At 40.2% G+C, this 26,444-nt stretch overlaps 2 protein-coding genes across 2 annotated transcripts; one reads left to right on the top strand and one right to left on the bottom strand.

Moving 5' to 3' along the window:
• Positions 1–1,965: 1,965 nt before the first annotated feature.
• On the bottom strand, positions 1,966–26,310 carry LOC117268057 (uncharacterized). The gene is made up of 6 exons (XM_033644215.2): positions 26,217–26,310; positions 12,112–12,385; positions 9,215–9,901; positions 5,911–6,621; positions 5,100–5,741; positions 1,966–3,152 (listed from the first exon to the last, which is right to left on the bottom strand). Exons 2-6 carry the CDS (start codon positions 12,134–12,136, stop codon positions 2,449–2,451), a joined length of 2,769 nt encoding a protein of 922 aa, XP_033500106.2. The 5' UTR covers positions 12,137–12,385; positions 26,217–26,310; the 3' UTR covers positions 1,966–2,448.
• On the top strand, positions 17,818–21,101 carry LOC117267975 (migration and invasion enhancer 1-like). The gene is made up of 4 exons (XM_033644070.2): positions 17,818–17,964; positions 18,180–18,277; positions 18,442–18,518; positions 20,087–21,101. The coding sequence occupies exons 1-4, from the start codon at positions 17,819–17,821 to the stop codon at positions 20,168–20,170; spliced, it is 405 nt and encodes a 134-aa protein (XP_033499961.2). The 5' UTR covers position 17,818; the 3' UTR covers positions 20,171–21,101.
• Positions 26,311–26,444: the final 134 nt, after the last annotated feature.

Raw genomic sequence — 26,444 nt, forward strand, 5'->3', positions numbered from 1 at the left:
TATGCGAATAGCGTGAATTAGGTGTATTCGTTTTATTTGCATCGCATCATTCGTGCCGCTCGGCGCAAATTGCATATATTCGTGTCTCTGCATTGACTTTGTATATAATCACGCCGCACTTAACGTTTGCTTCATGTACAATGTGAACTTTGGAATTTTGGTGCGGAATTTGCCTCAAGTACGTTAAAAAAAAATCACCTTTTGTGGAGGATTTCTGAGAGACCATATGACAGTGTGCTAGCTTAGCTAACATGCTGCTAACTAGCTAACAGGCTTTTCCCTTCACTTCAGTTGCCTGTGTTAATCGTCAAGTGGGTTTGTATGATTGAAAAGATCTTGTTTATCTAGTTTTAACACATTGTGAACCTGAGTAATGTTATTTTGCTGAAATATTTTTATACATGTACAGTCAGATTGTCATTATGACTCGTTCAGCCGTTCATATGTCTTTTTAATTAAAAATTTTAGAAGTCATGCCACATATCTGGCAGGCCAACATCTTCATTTATTTGTTGCCATGCAATATTGGTCCTGTTTTCATGGCGGTGATGTTCTAAGTGCATATTCCAAACTACTGGATGGTGAAATACGCACAAAATTAGCCTCTCTCCCATGGCTACAGGTAGTTTCTGTTACGTTTCTATGCATCAGTAAAGAAATGCACTTCCTTGCGTTAGACACAGGATCTTTACACTATATGGCCAAAACTATTTGGACAGATCCAGTGTGCTTCCAACTTTTGTGACCCTGCCTTGTTATGATCACGACTTCCATAAGATCACAAGTTTTGTCTACACTTTTTAGAATTCTTAATCTTCATTTATGTCCTCAGACCCTTTGGTGCTAAAGCCTTGCCTTGTCTCTACTCTTATTACTTATTTCTCTATATAGCAGATTTCTTCCTTTTTGTCCTCTTAAAGATTTTTTTTAATAAAGTCAGTGCCTAAAGCCAAAGTTGAGGGTTTAAGATAGAGGGTCTCATATGCTGTACAGATTTTGGAGACCTTTAAGGAAACTTTGTGATTTCTTGCACCAATTTTGTTTTGGCTGAAAGCCTGAAACCAGTGGAAACTGTCACTGCAGCACATTAATGTCCATGGCTTTGGTATGGGTTGTAATGTTCAGGTGTCCAAAAACCTTTGACCACATACTGTAGTGTATATTGGGTTTACTGAATATAATGTGTGACTTTCATCGCAAAGTCAGTTTCCATTCTTCCAAGATGCCATGTGGTGACTGACCATAAAAGCCACTTTACTTAAGCTATTTACTCAAGTACTGCGCTTAAGTACAGTTCTAAGGTATCTGTATTTTACTGGAATATTTCTACTTGTACTTCCTTATACTTTTACTACACCACATTTTATTTATTAACAAATTGGGGCGGCAGTAGCTCAGTCCATAGGGACTTGGGTTGGGAACCGGAGGGTCGCCTGTTCAAGTCCCCGTCTGGACCAAAATATGGAGCGTGGACTGGTAGCTGGAGAGGTGCCAGTTCACCTCCTGGGCAGTGCCGAGGTGCCCCTGAGCAAGGCACTGAACCCCCCAACTGCTCAGAGTACCTGTCATGGGCAGCCCACTCTGACATCTCTCCACTTAGTGCATGTATAGGTCCTGTTTGTGTATGTGTGTGTTCGGACCTGTGTGTAATTGACAAACAGAGTGAAAAATTGAATTTCCCCTCGGGGATTAATAAAGTATATATATATATATAAAAAAAAAAAAAGATATATATGGGGCACCCAGTAGCTCACCTGGTACTACACCATGCACTAAGGACCATGTCTCTTCCACAGGGGCTGTGGGTTCCATTCCAACCTATACCCCTTTGCTGCATGTCATCCCCTTTCTCTCTCAATTCCTTTCATACTCCAATCAAATAAAAGCAAAGCCCACAAAATAATCTTAAAACGAAAAATATATACAGTAAGCAATTATACACAATGTAATAAGCAGATAAATTGATTATGTATTATTACAGGATGAGACTTTATTGATCCCCAGGGGGAAATTAAACATCAACCCGGTAGTTTGTCAAGTAGTTAGCTCCACCTTTAACAGCTGCAAAATTATAATAATGTATGCATTAATGCCTCAGTAATTATCATTCAATAACATACATTTTTCTGAAATGGGCCATTCTGCATAATGAGTACTTTTACTTGTGGTATTTTAAGTAAACTCTGGTGCTAATATTTCTGCGCTTTTACGTAGACTGTGTACTGCTACTTTACTTGAGTAAAACATGTGACAACTTCCTCCACCACTGCTCAAGTGTGATGCTTCAGCAGCCACATAATACTGTACTCTTATACAACAGCTCCCCCTTGTGGAGAAAAAACATTACAACTTTAACCAAAGTAAATGATAGTTCATTTTTTAAGTCATGGTCAGAAAAACACATGTTGAATAATTTTTACTGTATGAGAAAACAGTTTACTCTTTGTATCAACATCTATCATCATCATCCTGTTTACTTTTCTCTCTCAGTTCCTGTACGACCTTCCAGCTGTTGTCCAGACTCGCCCTCAGCTCGGACAGATCCCTCCTGATCTCCTCAAGGAGCTCCAGCTTTGAAAGTTTCCTATCAATGGATTTGAGCGTTTGCTCCTGTCCGCCCTCCTCCTCCACGACAGTATCCTGTTCTGCAGCGGGACATTCAGGTTCCTGACATGACCCCATGGTTTGCTCCCAAATCATCTCAAAGTACGAGTCAATGAAGGCCTCTAGCTCCTCCAGGCTGCTGCCGTCCCACCGGTCAATCAGCGCCTGCAGACTTTCAGATTCAGAGAGCCTCCTGAGAGTCCGCTCTCTCAGTACAGGGTGGCAGAGGGACTTCACACTGATGCCATTTCCATCTCCAAGCATCCTGTGTTGTGTGCGAGGTAAAACCAGAAGCATTGTTGTTGGATGACTGCTTTCACCGTCCAGTCTCAGGTGAAGAAATTCATCAGGAGACCAGACTGGCAGATTTATAGTCCACCTCAGTGATTTCTTGCCAGAGAACAAAGAAGACATGAAGCTGTGTCTGTCCCAGATGGAGGGTCCAGTCTGTCCTCTTCCTGCTGGTAGTGCCACTATCTGTCCACCATTATCTGGGCCTCCTGAGCAGCTCACTGATGTTAGAGTGGTGGGTTTGGCTGACTCAGTCACTGTAAAAGAGATAACATGGTGCTGTGAATTCATGCGAGCCATAAAAATACCAACCGTCAGAGATAAAAATCAGTCTATCTCTCGGTAACAGATGCTGCTACCTCACTGTCTACACCATAAACCAGGTTTTGATTTGATCCCTCCCCACGTTACACCTGATAGGACTTTTAGATTTCCTGTATGTGTTGCTTACTCTGTGTTGTGTATGTTACAGTGTTGTATGTTTTCATTAATACCAAATAATATACCATAATGCTGTTCTGTATAGTGCATAATCTTGTTGTGTATAATTACATCCAATTTCAATAACTAATTTAATGTAATGTTTACTCTGTGGCACATGTATAATACTGTTAATTAATGTGCATTGCCCCAGTCAAATTAAGTAAAATAAATACATATAATTAGCTTATATCAGCTTATCATTAATATATCAGTGCAATGTTGGCAGATGTACAAACTGGAGTTCATTAGGCTTCATTTTTTAATGTGTTTTTGACCCATACTGTTCTTATTTTTTAACATAAATCTTAGTTGTATTTTATTTAAAATAATTATTCGTGCATTCATGATGTTAAGTGTTTGTGTAAAAAGGGAATATGGTTGATGTGTCAGTAAAGTAATGTGTTTGTCTTTTTAATCTGGAGTTTAAAGATGTAATGGGAATGATCTTAAAAAAAACGCCCTCCTGTTTTAACTATGAACATGTAAAACTATGAGAGCAGATGCTTTAAAACAGTGGCTCCAAAGCTTTTTGGCTTTTGATTTCCTAAAAATATATACTGTCGACTGACTTGTTACTAATCATCAGTGGTTGCATATGTGTTTTGCAAGTTAACATAATAGTATAACTCATGGTTCAAGTAATTTTTACAGGCTTGAGGACATAAGATTATGCAGCAATTCACTCAAAAAAAGCAAAGATCTGTCACAAAGTCTCTCTGTCTCTGTCTTCAGACCCCTGCATTACCATTCTCCATTTGTCCACTAGATGCCCTCAGACTTTCCCACCTGTCCCACACATACTTCTGAAATACTATACATACATACAATGCACTACACACTCAATATGGGTGCTACTGTTAAACATACTTTCATGTAATTAAACAGTCATATGTATCTTTTCAGACACACTGAGCTATAAATACTGCATCAATTCCTGAGAGCCTTCTTACCAATTGGAGACACACGTCTTGATGGAATCCACCCCAGTCTCCTCTCTACCATTAATTTAAAAATACTGTCAATTTAAAAGTAATAAGGATTATTATATACAAAATATTTTACACAGTGTAATCTTATGTTTTCACTTAAATTGAAGCGTTATTGACATTACAGATCTGTCTTCTGTCTTGAATGTCGTCAGATACATTGCACTGTGGGACATTTATGCCACTGTAGTGTCCAGTGTTTGCATCCTATAACATTTCACCAATTCATGTACTATTGGTGTCATACTAGGGTTTCAGATAAACTAAAAATAACCTCACATACTGTTTTAGCACACTAAAAAGCATGTTAGTTTGGAATTTCAGACGCAGATATCATCTGCGTTCCCACCTGCAGTCCATCTTCACTCACTCTACCAGACAGTTATTGTGTCTTATGAGTTTGTGTTCCAGCCATGTGAAACTGATTCTGTTCCAGTTCCTGTCCTCAGGTAAATTTCCCTCCATCCTACCTGATTATGTTATGTGTGCTCGTTCGTGTTAGAGTCCTCCTCCCTTTGTTGCTGGAATTCACCAGCTGTGATGAGATTAGTGAACTGTAATTAATAATATTCTAATTTCTTTCCTGTTAATTGTCTCAAAACCCTTCCCTTTGGGGGCTCCCTACCCCCAGGTTGGGAACCACTGCTTTAAAAGAATCATATCATTACAAACCTCAGTGCAAATGAAACTGTGTGACATGCTGGGGAAAAACACAAGCGCATTAGGTTTACTTACAGTCATGGGACAGCTGATGACTGCAGCTCGTCAGCATCTTTAAATCAGTTTTACACGGCGTCACTGCGTCCTGTGATGAAACACTTCTCCACATGTGATCACCTCTGTGCAACACAGCTAACCTTTCTCCAACCAGCATCTCGTCTATCAGTTCAATCAGCTCTTTAACCTGAGCTCCGTCACCTCGGTGTTTATTATCCAGGACGTGATATCTGTTCCCGCACTTGTCAACCAGCCTCTGCAGCGCCTCTCCTTCACTCTCGATGCGTTGCTCTATGCTTGTGTCGCCCAGCCAATCGCCATGGCTGAACAGTACCACAGCTCTGCTCCACATCTGGCCTCCTCCTGCCTCCAGATGTTTCTCCATGGCCTCCATGTGGGTATCTCTGAATGAGGAGCTCACATTGACAACCAGGAGGATGGCACAGGATGCGTCAAGGAGGTCAGAGGTCACAGAGAAGCAGCCCGGTGTGTCCAGCACTGCCACCGTCTTGCCGCAGATTTTGGCTCGCTTTTCAGAGCAGGAAGTGGTTTCAGTGTGGAGGCACTCTGTGCTCAGGATGGTGTCTCCACATGAGCTCTTGCCTGTTTTCCTGCCGCCAACAAGCACCAGTCTCAGATCTGGAGGAGGTTTGAGCTTCTCTGTTGGAGAGAAGTTTTACAAATCAAACAAACTCCTTCTGCTTGAATTACATCCAAGAAATCCACACAGAGAACAACATCTCCACAGCTAAATTAAATATATTTTATTAGATAAGCACAACAAGATCATGCTGACATTGTTTATCACTTTTAAATGTATCTAACTCACCCAGCTGAGACCTCGCCATCTGCCTTTGTTCCTCCTTCCTCATCAGTCTCTCCCTGGCTCTCTCCTCCTCTCTTCTCATCTTCCCCTCCAGCTGTTCCATCACTTCCCTCTTCATTTCATAATGCAGGCCATTGTTGCAGTTGGCTAACATTTCCTCAATCTTCCCAATCAGCTCTCTGACTTGAAATCCATCCCCTTTAGTTTTATTGTTCAGGACATGATACCTGTTGTCACATCTTTCAACGAGCCACTGCAGAGGCTCTCCCTCGCTCTCGATGCACTGCTCGGTGGTGGTGCCTGCCAGCCAGTCCCCGAAACTGAACAGCAGGATGACACGGCTCCAGATGTGCTCACTGATCAGCTGGAGGTGCTCCTGCACCGCCCTCCTGTAGGTTTCAGTGAAGGATCTGTCCACACGGATCACCAGCAGGAAGACGTGAGGCCCCGGAGGACACAGAGACAAACTGAGCACCAGCTCCCTCCGGTCGAACACGGGGCTCTCATCACAGAAGTAGTTCATCCACCAGCCTGGTGTGTCCACCACCGTCACCTGTCTCCCAAACAACACTCCTTTCCCAACCAGGCACCGAGCTGTTCTTCTCACTGGCTGGCTGCTCTCTCTGCTCAGGATTGTGTTCAGAGTGGAAGTTTTCCCAGAACCCTTTGCTCCCACCAACACAATCCGGATATCAGTAATGGGCCACAGCCTCTCTGAAAGAATTAAAAAGGAAATATAGACCAGAGAGAGGTTTGGCTTGGCTTTGGACTTCTATTCAATACATTTTCCAGCTAGTGTTAGAGGTACCGGGTTGCAGCACCATACAGTTGTATGAATAACTGAAACAAAAGAAAACAGAGGATGACACCGGAGACGTGGCTTGTCTTTGCTGAATCTTCCTCAGTTATGTTTATTTATGTCACATGTCATTCACTGCACTGTTAACATTGTCCATTTTAATATTCACTCAGCATCATACTGTATATGTATTGTCTTTCCAGACATATTTCAGTGTTCATAAAACATAATTTACACACAGTGCATATAGCCATTCCCATACACTCGGACATTCTCTGCCTGGACGTTTATTGAAATGCAAAGTCAGTTTTGTTTGGTTGTATGAGCTTTTTCTGAGATTTGAAGTTTAAAAATGGTCAAATGGTGTGCATGGGGTACATGCAACTCCGACACAAGGTATCCTGAGAGGCTGGGCGATGAGGTGCATTTTTTACCCTTTCCTAAACCACATCTCAACCAAGAAAAGTGTCTCCTTTGGATAAAGTTGTGTGGTAACGTTAGACCACAACATCAGCTCAACGTGAATAAGATTAACAATGATGTCTACATCTGTTCTAAGGTAAGTCAACATTGTGTTTGAGGCAACATATTGTCACTTTGCTGGAAAGAAATATAAAGTTATCTTTAACATCTCTAGCTAACATTCGCTCCTAGCTGCGTTGTTCATCATGTCAGCTTGTTTGCTGGGAGTTCATTAGCCTATTTTGTTCTAGTTTTTGTACTTTGGTGATAGTACATCATTGTTAGCTGTTGTCCAAAGGGCTCTAGTTAAGCTAACGTTAACTTCTGGAGCTTAGCTTCATTAATTTATCTGTAATAATCGCAGAGATAACAATGGTTGGCAAACGTTATGCTGAATGATTCAGTGTAAATACTGTAGCACCAAACTAACAGAGAGACACTCTTGGTAAAGATGGTAAAAAGGCCGTTAACCTTTTCTCATATTCTGAGCCAAAAACCTTAACTTCAGTGGCACTTGAACTTGTTGTCTTTGATGGCAACGGCAACGAGATGCAGTTCACAAGCATACACTGTGACCTGTAATTTTTGGCTTGTAATTTAAGCTTTTCATCAACCTGTTCAACAATAAAATGATGAATATATCCATCCAATGCGTAGTTTAGGCCCTTTTGGTTACTTCTCAATGACATCTGATCGTTATGTCTACAAAAATCATCAGTTGCTTCCTGCGAAATGCCGTGTACTGTGACACCTGCCATAGCGCCCGGTCACTGAATGTTGATAGTTTGTCCAAGTGAGTGGAGGGGGGCGTAGCTAAGCCATAGGTCAATTATCCAATGTAAAATGCCAAAGGCTTGTGCTAAATCATTAGCATGTTGTATTTGTAGGTAAAATGTGTCCAGGTAAACCAAGTGTCTGTGAATTCTGAGAGTTGTAGTGAAGCTGATTTGTGTACTTTTGTTTGAAATTATCGCTATTAAGCCATGTTTAATGTGTGTTTTTGGGTGTGTTTTGAATCAACTAAACTTTACAGCACTTCACAGAAACCAAACCATTGACTGTTGTTTTGGAGGTGTAACTGCAGAGTGACACAGACACACCACCGCACAAGTATAAATGCTCACAACAGCGTAGGTCATGATGTGCGTAGCTTACAGCGTAAACTCTCTACAAAAACTAAGGTGTAAATACATCAATTTTTGGTTTTACATTTTCATTACGTCCTCGAATATTCTCCAAAATAACTCAGGCTAAATTTGCATAAACAATTCAACTTTTTGTTTCGACAGCATTTAAATTACGATATTTCAATGTTAGGACCTCTTTCACATTGGAATAATTGAAAAAGTGTTAAAACAAATCCCATGAAAAACAAAAAGTAAACCAACACTGAAAGCTTCTGCCGACAAGTATTGTGTGTATATCAAAGTCTGATATACTATAAACACATCAATGAGCCACACTGTTGCACTCAGTGAAATGTTCCTTTATTACTATAAAGACAGGTTGTAGTTTATTTTGACTCAGTCCCACATACACCACCCTGCTGCCCCAATTAGTCACCAATCGAGCTCCAAATGTGGATTAATCCGCTGCTGAAAGTAGTTCCAAACTATACCCAATTTATTCCTGTGTGACTCATGTTTGCTAAAAGCTACAGTGTCCAGCCATTTTAGGGAGTTAATTTGCTTTTTTTTTTTTAATAAATGAAACTATGTATTTATGATTTCTTCTTTCTAAAAATGTATGCTTTAGTAGGAACCAATAGGCTTAAGGATAAGTGCCACAAGCAGGGTAGGGGAGTCACAAAGTTGTACATTGTTTTATTTCTTTTCTTTCTTTTCATGTGATTTGTTGCAGCTATACAAATTAGGGCCGACCCCAACCTCAAGCAGATAAATCTAAAGACAGTATAGTACTCCACATTGTGTGTGACAGGATGTGTCTGTGAAGTTCAGTGTACAAACAACAAGAGCAGGGCTGTGGAGATGATCTCTTTAACAGCAAAACATAAGCGATACATTTAAAAGATTCTGATGAACTCACCTCTCATGAGACATCTGTGTGTCTTCATCCTCACAAACCTCTGCTGAGCCCTCTCCTCCACTCTCCTCTTCTCCTCTGCAGTGGCCTGTAAAATGTGTTCCTGCATTTCAAACACTCTGTTTCCATTTCCTGTGACAAGTTTCTGTATGTTTTCCAGCAGCTCGGTGACTTCAGTATTATCGCTCAAGATAACACTGTGACACCTCTGACTGCACTTCTCACTGAGCCAGCCGAGGGCCTTTCCCCCCCTCTGTACCAGCTCCTCAGCATCTGTGTGTTCAGCACTGTTGGCAGAGATGAAGACAACCATGCAGTGACTCCACACGCTCTCACCCAGCAGGGCCACGTGCTCCTCCACAGCCCTGCGACGCTTCTCTGAGAAGCCTGAGCTGGCCTTGATTGTGATAAGAAATACATGTGGGCCTGGTGAGCACAGAGAGACGCTGCTGACAATCTCCCTCTTCACCAGCTCTGATGTGTCCTGAGCGCTGAAGTCGCACCACCAGCCGGGAGTGTCCACCACAGTGAGCCATCGTCCCGCTCCCACACGCAGCCTCCGGCAGCAGGAGGTCCTCTCTTTGGTGACAAACTCCTCTCTGCCCAGGATTAAGTTCCCCAGTGAGCTCTTTCCAGAGTTTCTGCCACCAAGAAGGATAATCTTCAACTGTGATGTGCACCAGCCGTCCCCTGACAAAAATATGAACACACTGAAGAGATTAATAAGAAAGCCACATTGCCTAAAATCAGTTTTATTGGTCAAATGGAATGACAGATTCTCATTGAGCAAACACAAGCAACATGTATTAATATGAAACAATCAGTCAATTAATCCATTTGTCACTTCACAGAAAATTAGGCATGACAACTGTGATAATTTAATGTTTGAGTAATTTTTAAAAGCACAAATTCACTGGTTGCAGCCTCCTAATTTAAATATCGATGTATATATATATATATATACAGTACAGGCCAAAAGTTTGGACACACCTTCTCATTCAATGCGTTTTCTTTATTTTCATGACTATTTACATTGTAGATTCTCACTGAAGGCATCAAAACTATGAATGAACACATGTGGAGTTATGTACTTAACAAAAAAAGGTGAAATAACTGAAAACATGTTTTATATTCTAGTTTCTTCAAAATAGCCACCCTTTGCTCTGATTACTGCTTTGCACACTCTTGGCATTCTCTCCATGAGCTTCAAGAGGTAGTCACCTGAAATGGTTTTCCAACAGTCTTGAAGGAGTTCCCAGAGGTGTTTAGCACTTGTTGGCCCCTTTGCCTTCACTCTGCGGTCCAGCTCACCCCAAACCATCTGGATTGGGTTCAGGTCCGGTGACTGTGGAGGCCAGGTCATCTGCCGCAGCACTCCATCACTCTCCTTCTTGGTCAAATAGCCCTTACACAGCCTGGAGGTGTGTTTGGGGTCATTGTCCTGTTGAAAAATAAATGATCGTCCAACTAAACGCAAACCGGATGGGATGGCATGTCGCTGCAGGATGCTGTGGTAGCCATGCTGGTTCAGTGTGCCTTCAATTTTGAATAAATCCCCAACAGTGTCACCAGCAAAACACCCCCACACCATCACACCTCCTCCTCCATGCTTCACAGTGGGAACCAGGCATGTGGAATCCATCCGTTCACCTTTTCTGCGTCTCACAAAGACACGGCGGTTGGAACCAAAGATCTCAAATTTGGACTCATCAGACCAAAGCACAGATTTCCACTGGTCTAATGTCCATTCCTTGTGTTTCTTGGCCCAAACAAATCTCTTCTGCTTGTTGCCTCTCCTTAGCAGTGGTTTCCTAGCAGCTATTTGACCATGAAGGCCTGATTGGCGCAGTCTCCTCTTAACAGTTGTTCTAGAGATGGGTCTGCTGCTAGAACTCTGTGTGGCATTCATCTGGTCTCTGATCTGAGCTGCTGTTAACTTGCGATTCTGAGGCTGGTGACTCGGATGAACTTATCCTCAGAAGCAGAGGTGACTCTTGGTCTTCCTTTTCTGGGTCGGTCCTCATGTGTGCCAGTTTCGATGTAGCGCTTGATGGTTTTTGCGACTCCACTTGGGGACACATTTAAAGTTTTTGCAATTTTCCGGACTGACTGACCTTCATTTCTTAAAGTAATGATGGCCACTCGTTTTTCTTTAGTTAGCTGATTGGTTCTTGCCATAATATGAATTTTAACAATTGTCCAAAAGGGCTGTCGGCTGTGTATTAACCTGACTTCTGCACAACACAACTGATGGTCCCAACCCCATTGATAAAGCAAGAAATTCCACTAATTAACCCTGATAAGGCACACCTGTGAAGTGGAAAACCATTTCAGGTGACTACCTCTTGAAGCTCATGGAGAGAATGCCAAGAGTGTGCAAAGCAGTAATCAGAGCAAAGGGTGGCTATTTTGAAGAAACTAGAATATAAAACATGTTTTCAGTTATTTCACCTTTTTTTGTTAAGTACATAACTCCACGTGTTCATTCATAGTTTTGATGCCTTCAGTGAGAATCTACAGTGTAAACAGTCATGAAAATAAAGAAAACGCATTGAATGAGAAGGTGTGTCCAAACTTTTGGCCTGTACTGTATATATATATATATATATATATATATATATATATAATTTCTTTCCCATTTATGGTTGTTAATGAAATATTTTTGTCTTTGAATGTTTTTGACAAAAAAAGCAGCAACACTTTTGATAATTAATCACTGAAGTCATTTTAAAAAATTGCAAAAGTGTTAAAATATTCAGTGGTTCAAGCTAAAGTGTGAATATTTGCTGATTTTCTTTCTACATTATGATACTAAATTAAATATCTAAGTTGTTTAAAATTAAAATCAATACATCATGGATGTCACACAGATATTATAAGACATTAAGAATTCAACTCACATGTTGCCTGCCCGCTGGTTGCCATCTCACATTCTGGACCATCTAAAAACACATAGGCTTTAAACCAGACATCATTATTCCCAAGTCACGTCTGTGCTCCCATGTCCCTTTGTGAAAACTGTCGACAGAGCTTCCTGTTGAAGGAGTGATCTGGCAGCAGAAGTCTGGGTTTTTATGCGTTTATGAGTCTGAAGGTTGTCTGTAATGAGTAATCAGACATACCTGCAGTGGACAGTCAGAGCCCCACCTCTCAGCAGCAGGTCGACAGTCCACTCTGAGAAAAACACAAAGAGCGTGTGCAGCATTTATCATTTACCAAACACAGACTGATAGTAAAGATAATGTATAATCCAACAAGCATTAAAGTGTTTTCAAGTGACTTTACAACCATTCGACATTACATAAGAAAAATACATACATAATCAGAAAAGATACAGGACTGTAAATATGAAAAAAGCCAGTGGTTTTGATGTGTAATGATCACTGCAGCTTTTGTGGGGTCAAAACTTTTAACCAGTTTGAGTTATTTGTACTTCCCTTAAGGATTTCCTTTTCTATTTTAATCTTCTACTTCCCCATACTCCGAAACATATGACTGTTTTGTTGCTAGATACTTCACAGATTAAGATTTCATACACAAATTTAGCCAAAACAATAAATGATAGATAGTTAAAATAGGGAAATGCAGTGGAGAGAGACATAGCATGTAATTCAAATTCAATGTATCTCAAGCCAGTAGAAGCAAAAGAAATCAAAGATATAGTCAACAAGTGCAGAAACAAAACATCTACTGATTTCAATGCAATCAGTATGATGCTAGTAAATAAGGTAATTGATGGTATTGTCATTCACAAATGGGCAAAATATTTTCCAAAAGGTTGGATAACTTCAATGAAACACGCCATCTATTAACGGACAGTCAATATGGGTTCAGAACCGAAAGATCCACATCTCTAGCATTGATGGAATTAACAGAAGAAATAACCAATTATATAGATAACAAGAAATATGCGATAGGAGTATTTATAGATCTGCAGAAAGCATTCAACACCATTAATCATGATATATTGTTTAAAAAATAGAAAGGTATGGTATAAGGGGAGTGGTGTTGAATGGGCTAAAAACCTACATTAACAGTAGGCAGCAATTCGTACAAATGGGTGATTATAAATCTGATCTGTTAGGCATTACTTGTGGAGTCCCACAGGGGTCAGTGTTGGGTCTGAAGCTGTTCATCTTGTACATCAATGACATCAATAGAACATCAAGAAGGTTAAAATTTGTCCTATTTGCAGATGATACTAACATCCTTTGTTCAGGGGAAAACCTGCAGCAGCTTTTGGAGGTGGTCACAACAGAAATGGATTCACTAAAACAGTGGTTTAATATTAATAAAGTAAGACACATTCCTGGACCATAAAACACTGAACAACCTGTATACCTCACTGGTACTACCACATCTAACCTACTGTGTGGAAGTCTGGGGTAACACCTATAAAACCAACCTACAAGCACTATACAAAAGACAGCAATGAGGATTGTACATAATGTGGGGTATAGGGAACATACGAACACACTATTTTAAATTAAATTTGAAATCACATACTTTGAAACTGTGGGATTTGATTACATTTTAAACTGCAATAATCATGTTCAAGGCAAGGAATCATTCACTCCTGGGTAACATCCAAATTATGTTTTGTAACAGGGAGGGGGATTATAAGTAAAGGGGCAAATTTAATTTAAATTTTTAATTTAAAATATTGTGTTCGTACAACCAAGAAGAGTATGTGTGTTTCAGTCTGTGGTGTAGATCTTTAGAATGGGTTGGGTGAGGAATTGAAAAATATATATATATTACTATAACACTTTGAGACATATTTTCCTACATTACCATTACTTTTACTTTTTATACTTTAGGTACATTTTCCTAATAATACTTACATACTTTCAGGTGACATTTCTGATGTGAGACTTTTTCTTGTGCTGGTGTATCATTACATTGTGTTATTGTTGCTTTTATTGAATTATGTGAGCTTAAACATGACAGTTATTCTGGGTCATATTTTGTAAAGTTGTTGTTTGTACAGCAAATTTCATATTTCAGTTTCTTATAGCGCTTAAGTGATAATAATTCTTCTGCTTCATTATTTACTCAGATACAAACAGTGGTGGAATATAACTAAGCTCTTTTACTCGAGTACTTCACTTAAATACAATTTTAAGGTATTGTACTTTACTTAAGTATTTCTGTTTAATGCTACTCCACTACACATTAGATGGGAATGTTGTATTTTTTACCACATTTATTTTGACAGTTTTAGTTACTTTGTGGATTAAGATTATTCATAGAAAATGTAAATCAATCAATACATTATTATATATTATTATAGGTTAAGATACCCATCAGTATACAGTAATTAAAATCGGCTCCACCGATATATAGTATATTGATGCTAATACTTTTTTACTTTTACTTAAGTATGATTTTGAATGCAGGACTTTTACTAGCAACAGTTGCTTTTACATTTTAGTACTGTAAAAGATCTGAACACTTCTCCTTCCACTGGAAACCGAAGGATGCTGGAGTCAAAGTAAGTTTTGTGTGAGTCATTTGTGTAGTAATGTGATTAGACACAACTTTATTTAGGGATGACACCATGTGAGCACATCTAAAATGATTATAGTCTGACACAGTACATTTTGTCTTGCGTGTTATTTTAGGTGTGCAAATTCCAGCACAAATCTACTATTAAAATCAATTGACTTGCAGTGACTGTGCATGTTTCCTGGTCAATAAAGGCTTGGTTAGGGTGGAGGAGCTGGGGGAGAATAGAAACGGTTCACGCTGTAGGAAACTAAGAGGAAGCCATAAACATTTTTGGCATGAGTCATTTGGTGAAATGTGTCATGGTGCAGTTATTCAAGTAAAAAAGCAGGACTTTTACTTGTGTTGGAGTTTTTTTATTGTGTGGTATCAATACTTTTGCATAAGTAAACAATCTGAAAACTTCTGCCACCACTGCTATGTGGCCCAGCCCAGTAAATGATCATGCTGACTTATGTAGTTAGAATTAAAGAATAAAGGACCAAGCTTCCGCTGATGCCTTTCAAAATAATACACTCATGACAACAATTCTTTTTACTCTTGAAAACAACACAGTGGTAAAAATGTAAATTCCATTTAAATGAACTCAAATGTACTTTCAGTAATATATCATCAAAATATGCTTTTCACTTCCAGTAATGCAGCCAGAGAACTGATTATCAGACTAATCTGTGTGATACTTCCCTACAAGTAAAAGTCCTACATTTCCTACTTAAGTAAAAGTACATAAGTATGATCGTCAATATATATATACTTAAAGACGGCTATCAGAAGAAAACGTTCTTCTTCTGGGGAAAAAATGTCTCCTGTGACTGATACGTTAATATATCTGACATTATTAGTTTGTTAATACTGATGCACATAGGCAGCATTTTACTGTTATAGCTGCTGCAGGTGGAGCTAGTTTTACCTGTTTATTACAGTTAGCTAGATTAGTCCAGTTGTTCCCAGTTTAAGAGTTTGGCCTTTCAAAGAGTCACAAGATAAATCTGAGGGGTCACGAAATAATTAATGGGAGAGGGAGGAGGAAAAAGGGTTGATTTTTTTGTAAGGGATCAGAAGCCAAAAAAGTCAGAGCCACTGTTTTGATTTTTAATTATATGTTTATACTATATCTAAGCTTATAATTACATTTGCTGCTAAAATCTTAATCTCAGAGGTAGTGTGTAGTGTACAGTATTTCTTTTTGAAACATAGAGGAGAAGTATTAAGTAGCCAAGAAAAGAAATACTTAAGTAAAGCACAAGTCAGCTTCTGCAGAATTGTACTTCAGTACAGTTCTTGAGTAAATGTAGTTACTTTCCAACAATGATCAGACATCCTTGTCGTAAAATACATTTCAGCCATTGATGGACAACATGTTTTCATCCCATTTCATCTAAAATTGCCGCTTTGTGAGTGGACCTACATTGATACCCCTTTTCCACCATACTAGTTCTTGATAGTGTTGTGTCGTTCGCGAAGGAATCGTTCAAAAGAACGAGTCTGTTTAGTGTACATACTGAACTGAATCACTTCTAGAACTGATTCGTTCATTTCTCAGTTCAGTGGGGCTCAGCAGCGAAGCGTGCAGGCCAGGAGTGGAACTGCCAATTCGGTCCGTGCGAACGATGAATCACTTGCCAGTCGCGAGACAGCCAGGGTGCAGGGAGGAACTGCGTACCGAGTGGCAAATCACTCAGTGAACAAATCACTCTGTGAACGAATCACTCGGTGAACAAATCACACGGTGAACGACGTAACCCTGATCCCTGAGTGATTCAAATAATTTCTTCTCAACCATTCACTTTCATAGGGACCGTTTTCTCCAAGCTAACAGCTAATGTAGCCAGGAGTCAAGCCATATGAACACAATCACACACCTCCCCATTGTTTTAACAGACTTAGTTTCCAGATAAACAAACTTAAAACGTTAGGCTGGCCAGTAATGAGACTCACCAGTGCAGGGCAGACGCAGCAGCAGCAACAGAGAGAGACTGAGTCGGACTACGCAGTACACAGTCAGGGCTTCTCCCGCCAAGCGCTGAACGATTCGGTGAACGAATCTTTTGAACAAATCTTTTTAATGAACTGATTCTAGTGATTCAGTAACATCTAAAGAACTGCTTTGCCCATCACTAGCTCTTGAACCGGTTCTCTTCAAGATTCTTGGAGCCTTGGTGCCATCTAGTGAACCAGCTCGTGTTTCCATCAGTTTGTAGTAGAATCATTGTAATAACTGATGTGTCATTGAGGGAGGGCATTGCACAATGTACAATGGAAGTAGTGGCAAAATCACGGATGACACTGTGAGCTTCGTTGTCATTACAGATATTTGTTTGCACCCAAAAACAAACAAGGACCAACTATTAATAAGGTCACTGCACGCTCTTTTTGTTCTGACTCTGTTGTAGCTCTCTCAATCCTCTCTTTCCATGACAGGCCCACTGATGTCATCACAGTTTACACTTAGGCTACTGTCAAGAAATACTGCTGTTTTTTGGTTCCAGCTGAGAAGCAACTTTTCAGTTCTGAACCACTTTATTTTTGGTGAAAATGCCCAGAACGATTCATAATTAGGTGCAGGACCTGGAACGGAACTGGTTCCATGTTGGTGGAAAAGGGGTATGAGTGGGCCTGTGCAAGCCCCGGGCCCCAAGTGTCAGGGGCATCCACAAGACTAAATTTGCAAAATATCACTTAAATTAACACATACCATCCAGGAAGAGACTCCAAATGACAACAGAGACACAAAGAGATGCAAAAACGGGCGAAACCACCACAAAGACAAACAAAATGACTGTGAAAGAGAGATGAAATTACCTCCATTAGACACAAAATGACCACGGGGACGCACAAAACCACAAAAAGATGCCTAACGATTACAAAGACATGCAACACTACCACAAAGTCTGCCTGTCTTGCTCTTATGTATGAGAGGTGGTGGGGCCCTTTGCATCACTATGCTCAGGTGCCCATGTCTCATAATGTAACCATGGTGTTAGCTCTGAGCTGTAGGCCTATTTTGAGTAAACAAAAAAACAAAGTTTATTCCTTTTATACTGTAAATGGAAATTTTCCTCACATTTGGTTCCGGTGTGATTAGTGTCAGCCGTCTTGATGTGTGAACTCCGCCCCTCCCCCTTGCTCTGTGTTACAAAAGCAGCGAACACAGTAAATCACACACAGCTCTACGCAACCATGGCTGACACCGGTGAAAAGACAAAAACACCTACGAAGGGGGTGAAAATTGTAGTCGAATACTGGTAATTACATATTTTATTATACTCACTGTCACTGTGTGTAAGGTTTGGCTACCCGTGTGTGTTTGTGTCTCTGTCCGTGCCGTAAATCCTACTTTAAAGATGACTGTTACTACGGATTAGCTGTTAGCATGATTAGCTCGCAGCTAGCTCCGGCTAACGCTCACTGACCGACATACGGATTCCGCTTTTAAAATACATGCATTTTCCCCTTGCAGCGGTAAATGAGGGTATGAACCCCGCTATCGGGATCTCCAATCGGGTGTCAAGGAGGAGTTTCCTGATGCGGATGTGTCAGGCTTCGTGGGAAGACAGAGTAAGTTATTGGTAATCACGTTGTCATTAAGCCAAGACCTGAACTGTGACCTGTTGTTTATGATATTAGTCGTTAATGTGAAGGGATGTGTCATTAAAGGCAAAGATCATCTAGGCAGCATGAAGGGTGATGATAACTTAAGTATTATTTTTATTACTTTGCAGGCAGCTTTGAGGTTGTCATCAACGGTCAGCTGATCTTCTCCAAGCTTGAGACAGGAGGGTTCCCATATGAAGATGATGTGAGTAGATTTACAGGCTCAACAGGCCCTTTACAAACCATCACGTGATCAATAGAGGAAATAATTATGATAATCATTAGTTACAGTACAAATGAGCTCAACACCAACTTACTACAAGAGTTAAACTCTGCTTTTACATTAATAAAATAATAATCTAATGATAAGATATATTGTATGTATAAAATAATATACTGGCATGGGTGGGTGATAAGGCCCTAAAATAATATCACGACATTTCATAATATATTACCTTGCGATAATTATACGACGAATACATCAAAATATATATATAGTTTATTACTGATATAAGAACGTAGTATTGCAACAAACAGGTGATATATTTTTACATGTTAACCAAACCGTTTGCCTTCAGATAGTCAGTAAAAACTGAACAAAAATGATCTCTCATTTCTTTAGTTTGTGAACAACAACAGTAACTCAGAGTGAGATTCAGATTCTGTATACAAAAATAATAGTTCAACAAAATAATATCTACCACATATTGCACATTTAAACAGTTTCCAAATCTAAAAAATGTCCCCTGGGTTCTACATGTGTAAACCAACACATTATTTGCTTCGCTTTTAGCAAAATCCTAAATAATTAAGTTGTTATTTTCCCCACCTGGAACTTTTTATGCCATTTCTCCTCTAGTCATCACTCTGCAACCTGTGACGGGCTGTTATGCTACCAGTACTATTGCACATTCAAATATATGTAGTTTTTGTTGAGCCGCGAGCGTCACATAGGTTTACATTACCAAATGTTTAGTCACATTACGACATTAGCCATGTTTCCATCAGCCTGTTAAGATGCGCATCTAGAAGTATCGCATCAGAAAATTATGATGGAAACGCCAAAATTCGAATTAAAATCCCCTGATTTGCACAAACTAAAATACGTTCGCTTTATCCGGGTTTTGGTTGATTCGAAAAATTGTTGATTCGCAAAACGGGGGATGGAAGCAGTTATGTTTGAATTAAGTCTGACGTAGCGCACCTCTCTCCATGGTGATATCCACACTCCAGGTCAGGAAGGCGGTAATGCATTTACAAGCTGGTTGCCAACTGCCAGAAAACGTAGAAGAAGAATGCGAGACTTGTTTCATTTCCGGTTCTGCGGAAAACTCGCGCGAGTTTGTAGTTTTCACCAAAGTCCGTACATTTAATGGAAACACACAGGATTCGTATTTCTTTTAATGCACATTTCCCAATGATTCAAATCACTTTTGGATGGAAACATAACTACTGACTCCCGTGTGCACACAGCAAGAGGGGAGAGACGCTGTCTGCAGAGCCACTGAATGAGCTCCCTCAGCAGGGACGGTAATTCAGGGTAACTTGCTAAAACAGTCTGAGAAGTCCGGGGCTCTTAATAAAACATTCAGGACACCCAGGCCTAAAGACGTCACTGTTTATTCCACACTACTGAAGCTGCGCCTCATTTTAGAACCACCACGGAGTTGGTAATAAATTCACTTTCAGCCATGCAAAGCATCAGGATACTTGTTTCAGCACATTTAAATCACAACAATAACACTGTCCGATTTATATGTTGTCCTGCCACAGATCTTGAATGCAGTCCAGGACGCCTACGATGGCAAACCACCGAAGAAGATCACCAAAAGCCATGCACCCTGTGTCATCATGTAAACCTCCCTCAGTCCTGCAGCATGAAGACGGGCCAGTGCAACTGTATACTGCCAATGCCACCTGCGGTCTACTCTCAGCCCTGCTTAAAAACGGGCTGGGATAAAACCTCGCTGTATACAAACCCATCAGAGATGCACTAGGCCCACTAGCTGCTCTGTTTGATGCAGATCGCCAAACGTCTGGCTCCCCCTCTCTGCTCTCATTGTGGTTCTCCAGGCTGTTAATGATTACTGTAGCCTAAAAGGTTAAAGGTTATAGTATGATGAATCCACTCCTGGAAGTCCCTTATTATGAGAGCTGAGGTGGGGAGAAGATGTTGCTGAAGGGTTTCCTATAACCTCATTGCCTGTACTTCTCTAATTGCTGAATTGTTTTGGGTTTCTTCTTTAAGTTTTTGTTTATACTGATCCTACATGCAATTACCAGTTTTCATTGAATGCAAGGACCGTGCACAGTAGTTGCACGTCATTTTTTGAAAGGAGACTGCCTCTTGATTTCTGCCTCTGTACCGCTCTATGCTAATAATGTGCTACTAAAGCATTTTTCTAAGAGTCTGGCTATTTCAGACACTTATTACTGTAAAAGTTGTGGATAGTGAAGCAATGTTATGTAATGTGTGGTTGCTGAATGCAAAACTAAGCATACAATTGTTGTCTTTCTGTATACGTATCAAATTGGGATAGTTTTAAATTTCTGCTTTCTGCTTATATTTTTAGTTTTTTTTTTTGTTGTTTTTTTTTGTATGATTAGCTCCTCTGTAATTTAAATTGATTAGGCACTAGAGCGATCGTCAGTGCTTCTGAAGACCACCGCCCACTGGTCTGTCAGCTCACTCTCAGTTCCATGCTGGCTCATTTTCCACTAATCATGTCGCATTGTTCACTCTGATGTCAAAGCTGCAAACTTTAAATAAAGCTGAGGGGTTCTTTAAGTACTATTGTTTGTCACTTTCATGACATCACAGTTTTTTTTATTATAAGCATACTGTATGATTACACACAGACACAAAAGAGCTATTACACAATCTTTTTGTAAGTGCTCTATAATTAGCTATAACTGCATGTAAAGTTTTAAGCAACAACATACGTGTTCTTATCTAAGAATTCCTAACTGGGTGTGGTGATGGTGTGCAGCCTTAATATAATGCTTCTCCTTTGGGAGGCACAAGTTGGAAACTGGTTGTGCTTTGTTATGTTATCAACCTGCATGGCAACAGTTGGTCGAGTCGAAGAACACTGAACATAAACAGCAGATATTTGTCGTCTGTGCACCTACACAGAAGTAAACCTAAACATTTGTAAAACTAACAACATTTTTTTAAACAATCTATGTAGTTTACTTCTGGGGAAATGCTTTGCTGCAATTAGGGATGTGGACAGTGAGGAAAAACCTGACTATCACGCAGAGCAAAAAACAAATTATGAAGTCATGCAGTGTTTCTGCCTTATTTACACTGAGGGGCGCCAAAATCAACAAAGACTGCCACCTTCAGTTTGTGGCCTCTGGCATTTCCTCACTCAAAGCACACAAAAGTGTCACACTGAAGTGCACGGAGGGAATTCAAATGAAGACATTTGTGTGGAGCAGTCTGGAAAGCTGCGACCACCCTGCTGAGTGTTCTCACAATATTGTCTGCTACAAATAACTTTTTATACAGTTAATGAGAATATTTTATTTTTGTAAAGGTGGCGAGTCAGCTACCACTGAACACAAACATTAGAGTGATAGATACAATATATAGGTAAATTATGAGTCTACAAAAAGTGAGCACTGATTAGTATTCTGACTTGAATTGTCAAAGTGCTGGTCAATTCTTTTAGTTAGCTGAAGCGAAGTCACACTGACCCACAGTGTGTGTACTGCTTGTTAATGGAAGGCAGGTTGTGTAGCTGAGTAATACACTGTGACTAGGTGGGTCTTTGGTGCTAGTTCTGGCTCTCAGTGATAACAGCCTGCTTGTTGTAATGCTGATAGAGCCCATCTGTGCTGCTGTCGTTAGTCTGCCAATTAGAGTTTTGAAAATGCACAGTGCCTGTATAAGTATTTGATTTGGACCTTACAGATACAGGTGTATTTCTACAGTTATATGCAACTAATTATGTGACTTCTAAATCCTCCTATTAAAGGCGAGCAAATAGTAAGGCAAACATGTATTTTGTATTTATTTTATTTGCATCACTGAAGAAGAAATATGTCTTTTTCTGCTGATCAGTGTGAAAAAAGCCATATCTGCTTTGATTCAACATTGTAAGACGACAAAACTTATATTGAGGGAATGCTTTTTACACGCACTGCAGCTATGTGAATTTGGTTTTCTGTCGTTTGACAATGGCATTTTAAATTTGACTCTGCAGCTGTGTCATAATCAACTCCAAATACTGACATGATGCATTTCAGCCACTTCCCTCATATCCTTTTTTTCCTTAAAAAGTAGGTAAGAAGTCCAAATACTATTTCATCCACATGCCTGATGCCTATGTTACAGATGTGTCATGTTATATCCTTTCAAACTGCATCGTTATAAGGAACCCCACATGTTATATTGTCTGTCATTTTATACCTTTTTCAAATCTTGTACTGTGTAAAACAAGATTTCAAATTGTCTTTATATCTCAATTTGCTCAATTTGCAATTCTGTACATTAAACAAAACTCCCCAAATAATGCATTCAAATGGCTATATGAAGACTGGGAGTGTCTGTATGCTGTATGTTGAGACACATGGACACAGCAGATAACAGGTCTGTGCCACAGTGTCTCCAGCCGGGGGCCCACCGTCCCTCACTGTGGCTTATATGTATGTATTTTCACAGTGTGGTAAGTAGAATCATTTTGACACTCTGACCTTCATTTAGCACCTCTTTATCAGGTCAAATTGTTATTTGTCTGATACTTGGGTTTGTGACCAAATACATGGAAAACCAGTGACAGAGAACAGGTCATTTCAGGTCAGTGTCTGCCAAAGGTGACACTTTATTTTATGAGAGAACAGTGTGTGCATTTTTCCTGTAATGACCTAAACATCTCTAACAAACAACATTAACTCATTAGTTCCTCCCTGCATTCCTTATTAGTTTCAGGACTTATGCAGTCAGGCGTTACTTTTTCTTTCCTAGCACGAATTTCTTGCATCAAACTCATGACTCAGGCTCATTCTCTGGCCACAAGGAGTCAAATCACACACACTTAAGGTTTGATGACAAAGTGGAATAGATGTTAAGTGAGATAAAGTTGGGGCCCACAATGAAAGGTCTGCAGTAACCAAAAAGCAACATCTGCCAGAGATAAACACAATCAAGATTTTCTCCATTGTGATAGAAAACTGTATTTTTCTTTCAGATTTCACGTGACTTGCACAAGATCTCCACACAGCAGACTTACTCAGCACATATGACTACATGCATATTACAAAAGGCACATGTGGCCTTGTGGTGACTGGAGGCTGAAATCAGTTATCAGGGACATTGTATTTGATGTCACAGACCGAATGGAGGCTTTTGTCCACAAGAGTTTGTATTATTACCTCAGTCAAAAAAGTGAAATCCACTTCCTGCTTATTAGTTAGTTTTGTCTACATAGTGTGCTGAAATAAACACTAATGTGGACCACACTGACATCGGCACTTACCTATTTTATATTTGATATGTGTTATCTCTATTGTGTACCTCTGGAAAAATATCACTACATTTATGGCTGTTTCACAAAATATTTTCACTTTATTTGTTTCAATTATGTAAAAGTATCCACTCTTATAATCAAATGATTTATAATTAATTAATTGGCTTTTCCAGCCAACATCACTGTAGTTGTGGATGAACTGTTATAATTAAGTAGCGTAGAAGCAAAGCAGGTAAGTAGTATGATTTATAGACTCTAATATGGGTTTGATCATTTAATGACAGACATGACAAACATGACAAACTTAAAGTAATGCTGATGAGGAATTCATTTAAAAGAAATATTAAGTGCAGCTTAGTAGCAGAGATCATGAAACTGTGTGTTTGCAAATATCTTAAAAAGCTCTGTCCCCTTTGGTCCTCAGCCTAGACTCTGGAACAAGCAGAAGACCTCTGCCTGAGGATCTCAAACTACACAGTGGTTCATAAGGGAAGTTACAGGTCTTAAAAGTAATCTGGATCCAGGCCACAAAGAGCCTTAAACGTAATCAAAAAGAAGCAAATAAAATGTTACAGAGAGAAACAGGGGCCACAGGTGCTGCCTCCAAAGTATGCCAAGTAGACTTGGCGTCATCTCTAAACAAATACCAAAGGTAACCACGGAGGTTTGCAATGTGGCAGCATTTAACATCCAGCACCACTAGACCCCTTCGAGAGAGCATTGCGTTGTACTAAGTTTCAACCTAGCCTGCATATTTCTCCAGAGAAAGGAGGACAGAGAGCTGTTTACAAAGTGTTTTTATTGAGAGTTGGGATCATTTCAAGGGGGTACAAGAACTGTGGAAGTCACCAAGGCTGTCCAGCAGGCCAGGTCCTCTTTAATCTAGTGAATTAGGGGCATGAGGTTAGCTTTGTACAACTACCAGAGAAGGAGGGCGTAATATGTAGGGGACCAGGATACATTAGGAGTCAGAGGCATTACCTACGACTTAGAGTAATTAATCTTGTGACCTAAAATTGGCTGGTGCATCTAATTATCTCAACTGCTCTTGCAATAGAAACCCCAGGGTTAGAAGGATAAAGCATGATGTCGTCTGCGTAAAGGGAACTTGCATACAACACAGGACCCACATCTATGCCTGTTACTAACAGGTCACTCCTAATGACCTCTGCCAAGGGCTTCATGGGTATGGCAAACAAAAGGTGTAGCGACTTCACAAAACAAAGAGTCGCTGAGAGCCTGCAGCCAGGCCTTTCCTTTGTCTGACGCGCTTAACGGGAAAAATCACTGAGATGCGAAAAAAAATAAGTTTAACTTTTTATTAACGAAAAAGAAATAATCATCTCATGATACTGTGCACAAACTCATAATCAAAGTGATCACAGTGATCAAAGAAAATAGCGGTCAACAAAAAATACGGCGACCCTGCTCACCCTCTCTCTCTCTCTGGCCACACAGGTGAGCAGGTGCCTATATTAACCTAATATCCCCGCCCATATCCATATGACCTACTTTCCTCATCAACATGATCACAAAAAAGCCTAAATAATATCATAAACAATAACAAACACCAATATTTAAATTTAAACTGTCATACACCTACAAAAATACCTCTGAATTCATTCATGGCTCCTACAAAAGGGGCGAGGCTGGGCAACCTTGTCTGGAGTTACGGCCCACTGCAAACTCAGAGCACTTCAGGCCATTTGTGATAACTGAGGCACGAGGGGCAGCATATAGAGGAGATGTCTATTTAATAAAACTGTCATCTAAATAAAATTTTGAGAGGACACCCAACAGATAAGGCCATGCAATCCTGTTGAAGGCCTTCCCTGCCCCGAGGGAGATCACGAGAGATTTGGCCTTTAACTTTGTGCCATATTCCTTGTATTATTGCATGAGTTGCACCCTCTTATGAAACCCATCTGATCCAATGAAATGATTCTAAGTATTTTGCAATTTGATCAGGTTGAACTGTCACAGTCCAGGAAATGATATTTCCAAACATGCAGCACCCTTTCAGAAACTGTAATGACAACCAAGTTTTTTAAAGTTTTATGTTTTTTTAGTTGTAGGTTGTTTGTTGTTGTTATAATACTCTGTCTCTGATGTTTTTTTTCCCTCCACCAGTCTGCACAGCAACCCTGTGTCAGTATCTGACATCACACTGGGTTTCACCACGAGCAGCTGCAGAAGATGGCAAACCCTGTCGCTGCCACTTGTACTGCACACAAGACAAACCAAGTGAGCACGAGGGCAGTATTGAAAAAAGGTTTGATATGTTTATCACATGACTTTCCTCAGGATAATCACATCAAAGGAACTCCCCCACCTCATCATCAGGGAATCCCCAGCACGTAAACAAGATGACGTACTAAGATGCTGTCTTTCTGATAGTGTATGTTGCCCCCTTTTTTTAGCCCCTTTACCTTCTGTGTGGCCCTCACACAGGACGAGGTCAGGCCTGCTGGTCCAAACAGGTTCCTCTTAAGGCCTCTGTCCAGGCTCGGACCTGCTTCATGCTGGTAGGGCGGAGCGGTCTAATTAGGGTTGGGATATCCCTGTCTCAAGGTGTCCCTGACCGATAGGGCTGTTTGTCTGTCTTGCAGGCCTTATCTCCCGCAACCCCCCCGCCATGTTGCTCAGCAACCAGAGGG

This window comes from Epinephelus lanceolatus, chromosome 18 (genome assembly GCF_041903045.1).
Source record: "Epinephelus lanceolatus isolate andai-2023 chromosome 18, ASM4190304v1, whole genome shotgun sequence".
Taxonomy (NCBI): domain Eukaryota; kingdom Metazoa; phylum Chordata; class Actinopteri; order Perciformes; family Serranidae; genus Epinephelus; species Epinephelus lanceolatus.

Coding starts and splice junctions, on each gene's coding strand:
- LOC117268057 (XM_033644215.2), bottom strand. CDS start 12,136: ATGGCAACCAGCGGGCAGGCAACAT. Junction 9,902..12,111: donor AACCAGCGGGCAGGCAACAT/GTGAGTTGAATT, acceptor TATTTTTGTCAG/GGGACGGCTGGTGCACATCA. Junction 5,742..5,910: donor GATGGCGAGGTCTCAGCTGG/GTGAGTTAGATA, acceptor TCTCTCCAACAG/AGAAGCTCAAACCTCCTCCA.